General features: G+C 38.3%; 1 protein-coding gene across 1 annotated transcript in view; it reads right to left on the reverse strand.

Moving 5' to 3' along the window:
• Window positions 1-13,326: 13,326 nt before the first annotated feature.
• Window positions 13,327-14,617, reverse strand: part of LOC122644604 (protein AAR2 homolog) — a 28,226-nt gene continuing 26,935 nt past the window's right edge. The window contains exons 9-12 of the mRNA XM_043837983.1: window positions 14,354-14,494; window positions 13,863-13,919; window positions 13,628-13,723; window positions 13,327-13,535 (exon numbers count right to left, since the gene is read on the reverse strand). Of these exons, the coding sequence (XP_043693918.1) occupies window positions 13,476-13,535; window positions 13,628-13,723; window positions 13,863-13,919; window positions 14,354-14,494 (354 nt within the window). The 3' untranslated portion in view covers window positions 13,327-13,475. The remainder of the gene's footprint in view (window positions 13,536-13,627; window positions 13,724-13,862; window positions 13,920-14,353; window positions 14,495-14,617) is intronic.

Genomic DNA, 14,617 nt, shown 5'->3' on the forward strand with positions numbered 1-14,617 from the left:
GACAAAATTGCCCGTTTCCGACTTTCAGTTCTGTTTGGCTACGTTTGGTAAATGTCTGAACGCCGTTCTGAAATGTTTTTCCATTCTTTGAGAACAAAAAAACATCGAACACTCGAAACCATAACAACAACAAATAAGCTAAACTCTCTTGAAAATTAAAAGAACAGTATAGCGCAGGGGTAGTTGAGTTGAAACTTTCTGCTAAAGACAGCAATAAAGACACTTTTAATTTTCCTCTCTTCTACTTACAAACCTACTAGTCTTCAAATAAAATATTCGAATTCATCCCTCATAAAGTCCAATCCATCATCTACTATCCCAACCCATATATTCAAATAAATTCAGCAAAGTTCTTGACATCCTGTGGACTTGTATAAAATGAAAAAACATCACCAGCAAATCAACCCTTTCTTTAATCTTATTCTTAAAATCTTTGATAAAGTCCTGGTGCTACACAAATACGTTTGAAAGAATGAAAGTATTTCATTCATAAGACTCACCTGGGATTTTAGGGTATGAACTATAGATTTGTTCACCACTGATCCAACTTTCTCTTCTATTTTCCCTGCAAAAATGAAATTAAATAGTTGCTTATTCCATCTTCATCTTTGAGCGCATAACAGATTTTCATTTAAAAAAAAAAAAACCCTTCAACAGATTTGTAAGTTTGATCCTTAAAGGAATGGAATGCCTAAGTTGCAAACTAACGATATGTATATGAGGACGAATAAAACTTGGTTTGACATACATTTTGGGGATTTAAGGGTTTGGGGTTGAAAACGATGGGGAAATGAGAAAATTTTGGTTTGTGGAACAGGGATGGGGAGAAGTACGGTTCCCCTGTTTGGCCATTCACTTGAACTTTGAGTGAATGGTAACCTAGGCTATAGCGAGAAAGCGAGAAAGCGAGAAAGCAAGAAAGAGAGAGATAAAGAGGGAGAGCCAGAGTGACAGAGTGAGAAGAGGGGTGAAGATTGAGTGAGGAGCAACAGTTTCAAAGCTATACCTGGACACTCGGACGCCTAGTTGAGCAAGTTGATTGAGTTGCAGAGAGAGAGAGCTTCAGCTTTGCGTGTGTAAATTCACTCGAGTAGTATAGAGTTGCAGAAGGTTTTCGTGCCTTGCAATGGAGTCGATTTGCCTGGGCTTTGAGTTGCAGAGGAGTTCAAGACGTGTTTCAGTCGCAAGAAGGTTTCAGCCGAGAGCGAAAGAGGGGGGATTGGGTAGTTTCATCGGGTTTTCAAGGACCACTTTTATGACCTGTTTCTTGAATTTGATCCTGGGAGTGAGAGTTGGACCCGGTTCATTATTTGGGCACGGAAAAATGGTCCATGATTTATTCCCTTTTCTGGTCCCAAATGGGATAAAGAACAGGAAAAACGTTCTCGAGAGTGTTCCAAACTACCGCTCAGACCCAACTTGTTCCTTCACATTCATCTTTCCCGACTCCTAAGCCCACCGATGAAGGTTTTAGTAGGAACCAAGCTCTGGTACCATGCTTGGTTCAAAATATGGGTTTGGATCGGTGGAATCGCCCGGATAAAATTCGGTATAGCCCGTGGGGGATCCTGATCTTTTGCCTCGCCACCTCGGATACTGATCCAATGATACAACCCAAAGGTAAAAAGATAATAAAAATCATTTTATGAAACACTAAGGGCAAATCTGTCTGATCCGGCCCGATTCAGGGCAATCTGGATCGGAATCGACCAAGATTGATCCCGATTACTAAAATCCTGATACCACGTAGATAAACGATGTGACATTTCCAACAGGTTATTTTATGTCAGGTGAACTTTGACAACAAAGTTGGACTTGATTCATCATTGTCTCGAAGATCCTTCAAGGTGACGAAAAAAATGAGGTGTCTACAGTTATTCGTTTAAAATAGAATCAAACTGAACCAAGAAAAACATTTGTTTTTAATTTTAAAAAATGAAATTTAATTCGATTTTGATTTTAGGGGTAAAACTGTGGGTTTGAACTAAAGTGAATTAAACAAGTCAAACGAAATCAAATCGAATTAAACCAAATGAAACCATGTACCATAGGGGTCCCCCTATTGCCTTGCCTTCGGGCTTTGCTCTTGTACTCTGTTTTTATTTTTATTTTTTAAAATTAAATTTACATAAAATAAAAAAAACCCATTATTATATTTCCGAAATTGAGCCTATTTTTTCAATAAAAAAAGGTTTTAAACTCGGTCGATTATAACGTTCAGTGACTGAAATACCCCTGCATGCCGGCATAAGGTGAAAAATGGGATCGGTTCGGTGGATTCAAGTCAATCCATATCAGACCAATCCTTATACGGACACATTTATGTGATAGAAGACCAAGCAAGCATGTCATTCAGCTTAAAATGTATTTTATATTCATCTCCATTTGATGGCATTTTGATAATTTTACTAAAATTTTGAATAGGAGTTTCAACTTTAATTTTTCCTACTTTTGGACTAAAATTTGGCTATTGAGATGTATGTGTGATCTTCTTTCACATGCACTCATGGTTTTAGTGCAAGGTATCGGAATGGTTATCGACAACACGGAAAACCGATATGATACCGATACGATATTGGCCTAGATCGGCTGTATCAGAAACCCCTTGATTTCCTTAAAAAATAAGTTTTTGGACCATTTTACCCCTTATTCGTACCGAGCTATTGATACGGTATCGGTATCAGTAACTGGCAAAACCGATACGTATCGCCTGATACGGGCGATACGATACCGATACTTAGAACCATGCATGCATTAACCCATACATTGCCAAATAAGGATGTCAATTGGTATGGTTTTGATTCGGTACACTGCACATATGCCCCATACCGACGCCTTACTGAATTTCAATTTGGTACAGGTATTTCATATCAATATTGTACCGAATCGATTCGGTATAAATTAAAATAGGTCTTTCAGTATAGTATCAGTTAAGTATGGTGTATTTTCAATATTATAACCCATACTATATTGAATACTAACTTGGTACGTATATCCCATATCGATACCGTACCAGATTCGATATCGATAATTCGATATGGAAACAGTTTCAGTGTTCAACTCGATACACATTGACACCCTTAGGGCCAAATAGTGAAGCATTATACTTCACTAGGCATAGTACATCTCAAGATTTACTCATTCTTTCCCATAGATTTTTTGTCTATCCAAGAAATGAAGGGTGGGCTAGATTTACTCTAAGTTTTGTAACAATGTTTCCTCCACACATGGTTTGAGGAATCAGTATTAGATTGGCTAGATTGATCGATTCGTATTGAAATTGGTGGGGACCGATATTTATTCCTGACTGATCTGTATCAGTAGACCGATAAAAATATTTTGGAAAAAATTTAATTTTTGGAAGAATACAGGAACAAATCTATCTGATCCAAACCGATACAGACCGATCCGGATCAATAGACCAATACCAATAAAACCCTGCCTCCATAGAGTAGCAAGGAAGAGGAGGAGTTTCAGTCACCTGGGTAGTGTGGAGGTGGTCCTATAGTAGTCCTATTGCTTGGTTTCCCTACGCAGTTGGTGGAACTTCCATTCTTGTTTGGTGATGGGCTAAATTCTCAGACCCTTTCTTTCATCTTATGCTTTTTTAGAAACTTCTTGAAGAGTAATTATTTATTATGGACCATTGGATTTAATATAGGTATTAAGTTAATAATTAAATACCAATGTAACTGGTAACTAGGGGTGTCAAAATCTAGCCTGAACCGTTATGATCGACCAAAACCTGCTGAAAAAATCCGAGACCGAACCGAACCCTAGGGTATGACGTGATCGGTTGAACACCGGACCGACCGATAACAAACCGAAAATCGAACCGAATGAAACAGATAAGAAAATAATGAGTATAAGGTTATGAATCATTGAATTGATTTCAATATTAGTGAGCAAATTTATGGTTGTAAGATAAATTGTTACAAATCAATGAGTATGAGGTTATGAAAATATAGAAATTGATTTGTAACAATGCTTGTTCCATTGATCTCCTTTTTAAGTGTGGGGCTAATGAAATATTTTATGCAGTTGAAAAGAGAAAGAGAAAAAAATAGGCACAAACCAAACCCAACTTGTTTAAAAAAATCCGATACCAAACCGATATCAACTCGTTATCATAAATCGAAATTGACACGAAATCAAACCGCATCGAAACCGAAACTGAGTCGATATCGAAAAGTTCTTATTGAATTGGTCTCGGTTTCTCTAAAAGTCACACCGAAATCAAAAAACTCAAACCAAAACCGGATCAAACCGACCCATTGACACCCCTACTGGTAACCCATTTCTTCTTCTTTGTAGAACACCACCGCCCCACCCCTATCCTTTGCAACCCACCCACGCACCCACCTCGCCCAATCCCTGTTCGTCCTCCCAGCCTTGCTAGCCTCAAATCGCATCGGACCCCAGTCCCGCGGCCTTCAGTCACGAGTCACGACCAATACTGATACGGATCAATTGATACAATACCGACTCCTAAAACCATGGATGTGGCGGGTCAAGAGCTACGTACGCTAGTCCTATACCCAACTGAGATTGTTGGGTTGATATGGCCCTTTAATTTGACAGATGGCGTAATAATTAAACGCCATTTGTCATATTTGTCATCTAATCAAATAGTAAAAAAGGTCCTAAATTAGAAAAACGCTACCTTAGATTTGTCCGGGTCAACTCCAATATCTAAGGTCGACCAATAAAAATTGAATGTTTCTGTTAAGCAAAAAAATCAAAACATTTCAATGACACGTGTTTATTAAGGGTATTTTGGTCAATACAGAGCAATACATTTGCAGGTCTAATTACCATGAACACCTCATTACCTTTGACACATCACATCAAACGAGAGAAATTAGATGCAAAAGATCCATTTTAATTTATGGTTACTAAAACTAACTATTCTTCCCCATCTCTCTCCATTCTGTTCTCAACCTCTTACAACCACAAGACAAACCAAGAAACACATAACCGATCACCATTTCCACCTCTTTTCATGGTAGTAGTAGTAGTAGCAATGGATACAGAGACAGAGATGCAACATTTGAAAAGTTCATCTGAGATTAGATTGGAGAACAACATAGAAAGCGTTAGATACCCTTACATTGTTGATGATGATCAGCTTAAGTACACAAGCTTGAAAGATCTCTTACCAAATTCCCCAACTAAATGTTTGCCAAACCTCTATGTCAATGGATTCGACATTTCGATTCGAAACCAGTTGGTTAAACAAGCGGCATCGGCTTATCTTCAATCGGCAGGGAGACTAATTACGAATCACAACCAGAATTGGTTGGATAGGTTCTGGATGAGGAGACTAGCCATTAGAGCTTCTATAAGTTCTTATTGGCATAATTATGTTAGAGATCCATTGCAAGCTTGTGCTAGCCCAATATATCAGTTATTTGCTTGTTTACTCAATAGGATTGAGTGGGTTTGAAGTAGAACTCTAATTGCATGAGAAGATTGTGAAGTAATGGATCTTTCTTAAGGTACAAATTGCTTTGTTCTCTTATTCCACCCCCTTTTCTTCTCTTTTAATGTATTCATCTTTATTTTTGTAAAGAAAAGTTCTTAAGGATGATATAAGCATTAGATTTGAAATCAAAATTAGATTGGTTTTTTCAATTTTACTTATCAACCTATATCTATCTCAGAATTATAAGGATCCTGATCGAATTCCCCCCTCCTCCTTTTTAGACATGGTTAAGAGATTCGATAGAGGTAGCTTGATTCTTTTCTTCTGTTTTTTGTTTTTTGTTTTTTGTTTTTGTTTTTTGTTTTTCCATTGGGGGACTAAAAGTTGGAGTAATGTTAATTGGGTTTTCAAATGATTTGTTGTTACTTAACAACCAATCACCTAAAAAAAAAAGAGCGTCCCAGTGCACAAGGCTCCTGCTACTGCAGGGTCTGGAAGGGGCCATGTACACCACCTTACCCCTTAATGTTTCTAATAAATTTCAGATAGCCCATTTGCTTGTCTTGAGAATTCATTTACCTCCTCCATGGGGAAGTTGAAACCATGGTTCGTAATCTTGGTATCGGTATCAGATAAGTGGATCGTATCGAGATCGCCTAAACTTGGGCCAAATATGATACTTTTATCTCTGTTTTTTGTAAAAAAATAATCTATTTTTTTTTAAAAACATTTTTATCCTTGTCCGTACAGATGGATTGGATTGATCTCGACGGTTCCGATCCGAGATTACGAACCATGATTGAAACTGCAACATGCAAGTTGGTCATGTAATTTGGAGAGAAGATTACACTACTTTACTCATTTTTTCTATGAATTTGTAATGAGAAAAAGTAACTTTATTTGTAGCTAAGAAAAAAGTTTAATTTACTTTTAACACCATTGTCTTCAGGTCGGAGCAAGGAACGGGGAGATCATACATCAACCGATGAAGGGTTTTTCAGTGGCATTGAGCCCACGTCAATGCGAACTAAATGTTGCTCATTTTTGTTTTCTTTTGTTTTTCACAATTTAGGAATTCCAATTTATTAGCACATCTTCCACGTGTATATATTACATGTCCTTTTATGTTCATCCTTTATTGTTGATTGTGCAACGTATTCTTAATTTTATTTTCTATTGATTCTTTCATTGTTGTAAATATTAGTTACCTTGTGTTTATGTTTAACACTTATGGTGTACTTTGCAAATTTTTTAACCACATCCAAAACCAATATAATTGTTCTATCAAGACCATATATGCATTGAAAATGGTTTAGAATTAATTTTTTCAAGATCAATGCAATCTTTTTTCATGACTAGGGTATCTCTCACCAACACAACATTGCTACCACACCCCCAACAAAATGGTATGGCTGAACGCAAGCATCGTCACTTTCTAAAAGTGGCACATGCTCTTCGTTTACAGTCCACCTTCCCACTCTTTTTGAGGGTGATTGCTTTCTAACGGAAACTAACTTGATGAATCATCACCCCACACCACTCATTGTTGGTCTCACACCCTATCAAGCCCTTCTCAACTGACCCCGACCTATGATCGTATGTGTGTTTTCAGTTGTCTTTGTAATACGTCCTATGGGCATTTACATCGCGATAAATTTGATCCATGTGCAAAATGTTGTATTTTTGTGGGTAACTCGTAAGGTCAAAAGGGATACCATCTCTTCGATCATGCAATCCATAAATATATTTCAAGTCGTGATGTCGTTTTCCATGAGGCTATTTTTCCCAAAGGATCAATCTTTGCAACTTCACTCAAACGGTTCTCCTACCATCCTTCCCCTTCCCTATCTGACCTCTCTCCTCCTAAGCATTTTCTACTCCTTCACCAACCTCTTTGATACCCATCCTTTGCCCGTTACTTGGACATCCCCCTCCTCCTTCACCAATCGAAAATCCAGTTTCCCCACCTACATCTCTCCCTCAGCCCATAGCCCCAACCACCACCTCAACCCGAAAATCCAATCGGATGCGTCTCCCCACCAAGTTGAAGAGCTATTATTGTAGCCACTTGAACCATTTCCATGATGCTTCTCCACCAAGCGCGTCGGCATCCTCATGTACACCCTATCCTCTTTCCCAATTACCTCTCTTATCATCATTTTAGCTCCACTCAATTTTCTAACCTTTGCTCTATTAACAATGATCGGGAATCCACCTCCTTCATTGTGGCAAATAAAGATCTAAAATGGAAAGAAGCAATGATAGCTGAAATTTCAGCTTTTGAGCATAACCAAACCTTGACACTCTCACTGATTTACCCCAGGGAAAGATCCCTATCGGATGCAAATGGGTTTACAAAATCAAGCACAAGTACGAAGGTTCCATTGAGTGTTAAAAAGCTCACCTTGTAGCTAAAGCCTACACACAAATAGAAGGCACTGACTATATCGAGACTTTCACACCTGTTGCAAAGCTTGTCACCATCAATTGTCTTTTAGTAGTTGCAGCCATCCACGGTTGGTTTTTATATCAGATGGAAATGAATAATGTCTTTCTTCATAGTGATTTGGATGAAGAAGTTTATATGAAAATGCTACCTGATTTTGCCAAACTAGGGGTGCAGCGCGTGTGTCGTCTTTACAAGTCATTTTATGGTTTCAATCAAGCCTCAGAAAATTGGTTTGCCAAGTTTTTATCCGCTCTTATTGATGCTGGTTTTTCACAGTCCAAGGCCAACTACTCCTTGTTTACCTCATGTGGCAAGTCCTCTTTTACAGTTGTCCTAGTCAACATTGATGACATTATCATCATTGGTGATGACCCAACCTATATCAGTATATTTAGTGGACATTATCATCATTGGTGATGACCCAACCTATATCAGTATATTTAGTGCACAATATTGGTGCCAGTATCGACATCGTCGATACTAATATCAGTACAGATAAGGATCACCGGATCCGATCCCAATACCGTAAGCCATGAATGATCAATCCACATGGTCTCCTCTTCATCCAATAATCAACCAATTATTTCTAATTCTACTCCACTCAATCAAGATTTTTTCCAACTAATGGGGTCAATTTCCATTAAGAAAAAAAATTAATGGGTTCAATTACATGAATCCCTTTTTGCTACGTAACCTTATTTAAAATCGTATTTATTAACTCATGGCATCCAAATATTTTGCCACAATTTCTTCCTCGGTTATCTTTAAGCTACTTGTAGTTGCTGGAATCTAAATCGTCAAACTGAGAGGAGACCTGAACACCATAAACCAAGAACTAAGCAAGAAAGAGGATCGAAGCGGACTCCGAGTTGGAACTCTCTGAAGCTTAAATCAGAACTCCGAGCAACAATAGCATGAGCTGGGAATTGGAAGAGCACTAGCATAAGAGCTATTAATTGTAAATGTGATTGATCATATATGTTACCTCGTATCGTACCCTCTTTAATTATTTATAGGAGAGACGATTGGTGGAGTCTGATTCCTAAGAGACGAAAAAGGAAAGTTGCCCTTGTGGGTCCTTCTCTACATGGCAGTGGAAAGTCTTAGAGTTGAAAGGACTATGATAGATATATCCCAACTTCCTGCTTTGACTCTGTCACGCATCGAATATTCATTGGCGGGCCACTTTAATGCATATCACAACTTATGTATTTTTTAGTTTATCTCTTCTACAATTATTCCTTATTGGTGCATTTAGTGAGCCATACATTTAATAGGAACGAGTTATGGAGTTGCCTCATCATATTTATACCACAAAAAGATCCTCCGATGTGGGCAATTTGAGAATTGAGTTGGATGTTTGGTGTGTTTGGATTGGGGGGCGACAGATCATACTACAGAGTCTTCAATAAGGAAACATATATACATTGACAAGTCATAAGAAAACTCCTGAACCTATGTCGAAATACATATCATTTTGAAGCTCTCGACGAGTCCTAAACAATTCTTAAACTTATGTCGAAATACATATCATTTTGAAGCTCTCGATGAGTCCTACACGACTCCTGAACTTAAGTCAAAATACATATCATTTTGAAGCTCAATGAGCCCTACACGACTCCTTAACATTGGTTGAAATACATATCATTACGAAACTCACAACATTGACAAGGTCATAAGAAAACTCCTGAACATATGTCGAAATACATATCATTTTGAAGCTCTCAACGAGTCCTAAACAACTCCTAAACTTATGTCGAAATACATATCATTCTGAAGCTCTCGATGAGTCCTACACGACTCCTGAACTTAGGTCAAAATACATATCATTTTGAAGCTCAATGAGCCCTACACGACTCCTTAACATTGGTTGAAATACATATCATTACGAAACTCACAACGAGCCCTATACAACTCCTGAACATATGTCGAAATATATATCATTTCGAATCTCTCGACGAGTCCTACATGATTCCTGAATACATATGTCTTTTCGAAGCTCTCGACGAGTCCAACACAACTCTTGAACATAGGTCCAAATACATATCATTTCAACGCTCACAATGAGCCCTACACGACTCCTGAATATATGTCGAAATACATATCATTTTGAAGCTCTCAACGATCCCTACACGACTGCTGAACATACGTCGAAATACATATCATTTTGAAGCTCTCGACGAGTTCTTTTCGGATCCTGAACATATGTCAAAATACATATCTTTTCGAAGCTCTCGACGTGCCCTACATGACTCTTGAACATATGTCGATATATATATCATTTCAAACCACTCGACAAGCCTTACATGACTCCTGAACTTAAGTCGAAATACATATCATTTTGAAGCTCTCGACGAACCCTACACGACTCCTGAACATATGTTGAAATACATAACTTTTCGAAGCTCTCGAAGAACCCTACACTGATCCTGAACATATGTCAAAATACATAACTTTTCGAAGCTCTCGACGAGCCCTACATGGATCCTGAACATATGTCAAAATACATATCTTTTCGAAGCTCTCGACGAGCCCTACATGGATCCTGAACATATGTCAAAATACATATCTTTTCGAAGCTCTCGACGAGCCCTATATGACTCCTGAACATATGTCAAAATACATATCTTTTTGAAGCTGTCGATGAGCCCTACACGACTGCTGAACATATGTCGAAATACATATCTTTAGAAGCTCTCGACGAGTCCAACATGGATCCTGAACATATGTCAAAATACATATATTTTTTAAGTTCTTAATGAACCCTACATGACTCTTGAACATATGTCGAAATACATATATTTTCGAAGCTCTTAATGAGCCCTACATGACTCTTGAATATATGTCGAAATACATATCTTTTCGAAGCTCTCGACGAGCCATACATGAAGCCTGAACTAATGTCGAAATACATATCATTTTGAAGCTCATGACGAGCCCTAAACGATTCCTGAACATATTTCGAAATACATATCATTTTGAAGCTCTCGACGAGCCCTACACGACTTCTAAACATATGTCAAAATACTTATCTTTTTGAAGTTCTAGACGAGTCCTACACGACCGCTGAACATATGTCAAAATACATGTCATTTCAAAGCTCTTGACGAGCCCTACACGGATCCTAAACATATGTCGAAATACATATCTTTTCGAAGCTCTCGACGAGTCCTACACGACTCTTGAACATATGTCGAAATACATATCTTTTCGAAGCTCTCAATGAGTCCTGCACGACTCCTGAATATAAGTTGAAATACATAATATTTCGAAGCTCTTGACAAGCTCTACACGACTCCTGAACATATTTCGAAATACATATCATCTCTCGACAAGCCCTATACGACTCCTGAACATATGTCAAAATACATATCTTTTTGAAACTCTTGACGAGCCCTACACAATTGTTGAACATATGTCAAAATATATTTCATTCCGAAGCTCTCGACGAACCCTACACGGATCCTAAACATATGTTGAAATACATATATTTTCGAAGCTCTCGATGAGTCCTACACAACTCCTAAACATATGTCGAAATACATATCATTTTGAAGCTCACAACAAGCTCTCATGACTCCTGAATGTAGACCAAAATACATATCATTTTGAAGCTCACAACGAGCCCTACACGACTCCTGAACATATGTCGAAATACATATCATTTCGAAGCTCTCGACGAACCCTACACGAATCCTGAATATATGTCGAAATGCATATCTTTTCGAAGCTCTCGACGAGTCCTACGCAACTCTTGAACATAGGTCAAAATACATCTGAGATTCCAATTTCAAATGATGATATCTCTCTCATCCGACCTCTGTTTGAGACGATTCAACTTGCAAATTTTTTGTCTCGGAGAGCTCTATGCACAGGGAATGATAAAAGAGGTGGATTGTAGCCTTCACTGGTGCGAAAATCACAAAAATCTACGTAGGGTTATTTTAGTCTTCTTTGGCAATGATTCGACATGTTGGCGGTGATACGTGGTAGCATAAGGAACCTAAGTCCAGTGTTCTAAAGTGGTTGGAAGCCTTGGATACCCTCGGGTGAAGGCTAGATGCATCAAAAATTTTGATTTCATAAGGGTTCCGCACTTATAGCAGATTTGTTGGCATTTTCGGAGTGTCCATGAGTTGAACTGGGTTTTGTACTTGAGAATTGTAATTCGTTGAGTCCTCTTCGAAACACAATTGCAATCGTGCAATTCTGAGTTCGGACGACGAAGTTACAACGATTCTTGTTTGGCACAGCAAAATTGAGGGCATTTGGCGTATGCTCGTGCACGCATGCATCATCATCTGAGATTCCAACTTCAAATGATGATATCTCTCTCATCCGACCTCCAATTGAGACGATTCAACTTGTAGAATTTTTGTCTCAGAGAGCTCTACACACAAGGAATGCAATAGCCTTCACCGGTGAGAAAATCACAAAAATCCATACATGATTATTTGAGTTATTTTTTGCAATGATTCGACATGCTAACGACGATTCAAGAGTATATGGGCCTACCTGGCAACATATGGAATCTAATTCCAGTGTTCTATAGTGTTTAGCAGCCTTGGATACCCTCAGGTGAAGGCTAGATGCATCGAAAATTTTGATTTCATAAGGGTTCCGCACTTGCAGCAGATTCGTCAACATTTTCGAAATACCTATGAGCTTAATTAGGTTTTATACTGCACATGAGAATTATAGTTCATCGAGTCCTAAAGTTTCTCTTACCTTCATTTCCCTTTATGAGGAACTCAATTTTTCATACTTTGTTTTAAAAGGATCCATGTAATCGATCCCATTTAGTTGGGATAAGACTGGGTTGTTAATGTTGTATATGTCTACCACAAATGGCAACTGAACCCTTGTCCACCCCCCCCCCCCCCCCCCCCAAAAAAAAAAAAAAAAAACCAAAAAATTTGTATATGTAACTGATCACCACCCATGCGCCTTAAAATCTTTATGGGGATATGCTGCCAGCTTTTAGTAAGTTAGTGTCATGCACCAAACACAAGACTGGACACAGAAGGGCAAACAAGTCTCCTCCAAAGGAGGATAGTGGATGACACATGCTCTTTTCCCAATCTTTATTTTGCCACGAGGCAAATTCCATCTGGGCTGAAATTTGACAAGAATATCAGTAGGTACCCTCGAAGTCAAACTGCCCACAAAAAGATATTTGCACCATGCAACAAATCATTGCTCAAAAAAAAAAGAAAAGAAAAAAACATTGTTGAACTCTATAGGTGGGTGTTAGTTCGAAAATCATACAAATACTATTCCTGATTGATCTTCATTGTACGTGCAAGCAGGAATTCAAACTCTTCAGTTTTTGTTTCGTTTCCTATATACAAGGAGGCCAAAGCACAAATTAGTGCTATGACCAACATAGCATCAGCAAGTAACAAAAGCATTGGATAAATGACCATCAGGTCCCTCCTGCCTATTTCATCCGTTGCCACCCCGTTGCCAACCCAACTGCAACAGAATTGACTGCTCTGGGCAACCATCTGAACAAGAAGTTTGTCAAGGAAACTAGAAGACAGGCCCCTCCAACTCGATGGGAGGAACCCCCCAGGGCAAATTAATACCGGTATCCATGATTTAAGAAGTTGTAGCTTCACCAAAACTCGAGTCATCCAGTATCTCAACAACGGGAGCAAACTGCCAACAAGTTGAATCAAATGAATAATTCAAGTTTGTTAAAACTCTCACGATTAAATTACGAAACAAGTAAATGAAGCCAATACACGGACCTCGTCATCCTCTTCGGCATATATGCCATCCACTGCATTGCTCTGCTGGAACTCCCATCCTAGTGTGTCCTCAAGAAGTTCTTTGAGTTTCCTTGTCTAAAACAGCAAAAATGGGAGTTAAAAATTCCTCATATGGTTAAGTTTCCATGAACAAGTAACAGTGGAAGTTAGGCTATGAAAATCTCTAAAATCGGAACATGAGAGTTTAGATTAAAGATGGGAACAGAATACAAACCCAAGTCAGCAGATCTCCATCAATGATTGAGGCCTCTAGCACCAAAGAAAAGAAATCCTGAAAATATATGATCCATGTAGATACTAAAACAAATTATGGTGCATTGAATAATATTCAAAAAAGTATGTAATCCACATAAACATCAAACCAAACACCAGGTTAGTCAGGTGGAGGATAGTGGTTTTCAAATCAAAATGTAATTTTTTTTTTCTTTTTGATAATTTATTTGAACAAGTATGACGATTATTCTATGGTTCCAAAAAACTGGTTTCATGCTTTATAGGACATGGATGACCTCACTGTCCATTTAAATATTCAGATGATATATTTGAGGTTGCTTCTCTCAGAAAACCATTAATAAATGAGACATGCCAATATAGTGTCATGTTGGCAGCTGGCATTCAGGAAATACCTAACAGGATTTGTATGGTCAACATCAAGTAGTTGGGAAACGGCTTCGTTGAGTTAAGCTGTACATAACAAATAACAACCTTACAAAAACGATGGAGAAAACTGTCTCTGGTAAGCCATGAATCATCCAAAAGAACTGTTGCACCCTTTTCCACAGCTATCGTATTTGAACGGTCCTTCTGGAGTCCATAACTCAATTGGTAGTACAAGACTTTGATAAACTGCACAGAATCCACCATCAAACCAAAAAAAAAAAAAAAGAGATGAATGGGAGAGAGAAAAAAGAAAAAGAAATGCCACTGTAGTTTTTCTTATTGGAGGTGGGGGAGGGGTGGTCATGAGTG

The sequence above is a fragment of the Telopea speciosissima genome, chromosome 11 (genome assembly GCF_018873765.1).
Source record: "Telopea speciosissima isolate NSW1024214 ecotype Mountain lineage chromosome 11, Tspe_v1, whole genome shotgun sequence".
NCBI classification, from domain to species: Eukaryota; Viridiplantae; Streptophyta; class Magnoliopsida; order Proteales; family Proteaceae; genus Telopea; species Telopea speciosissima.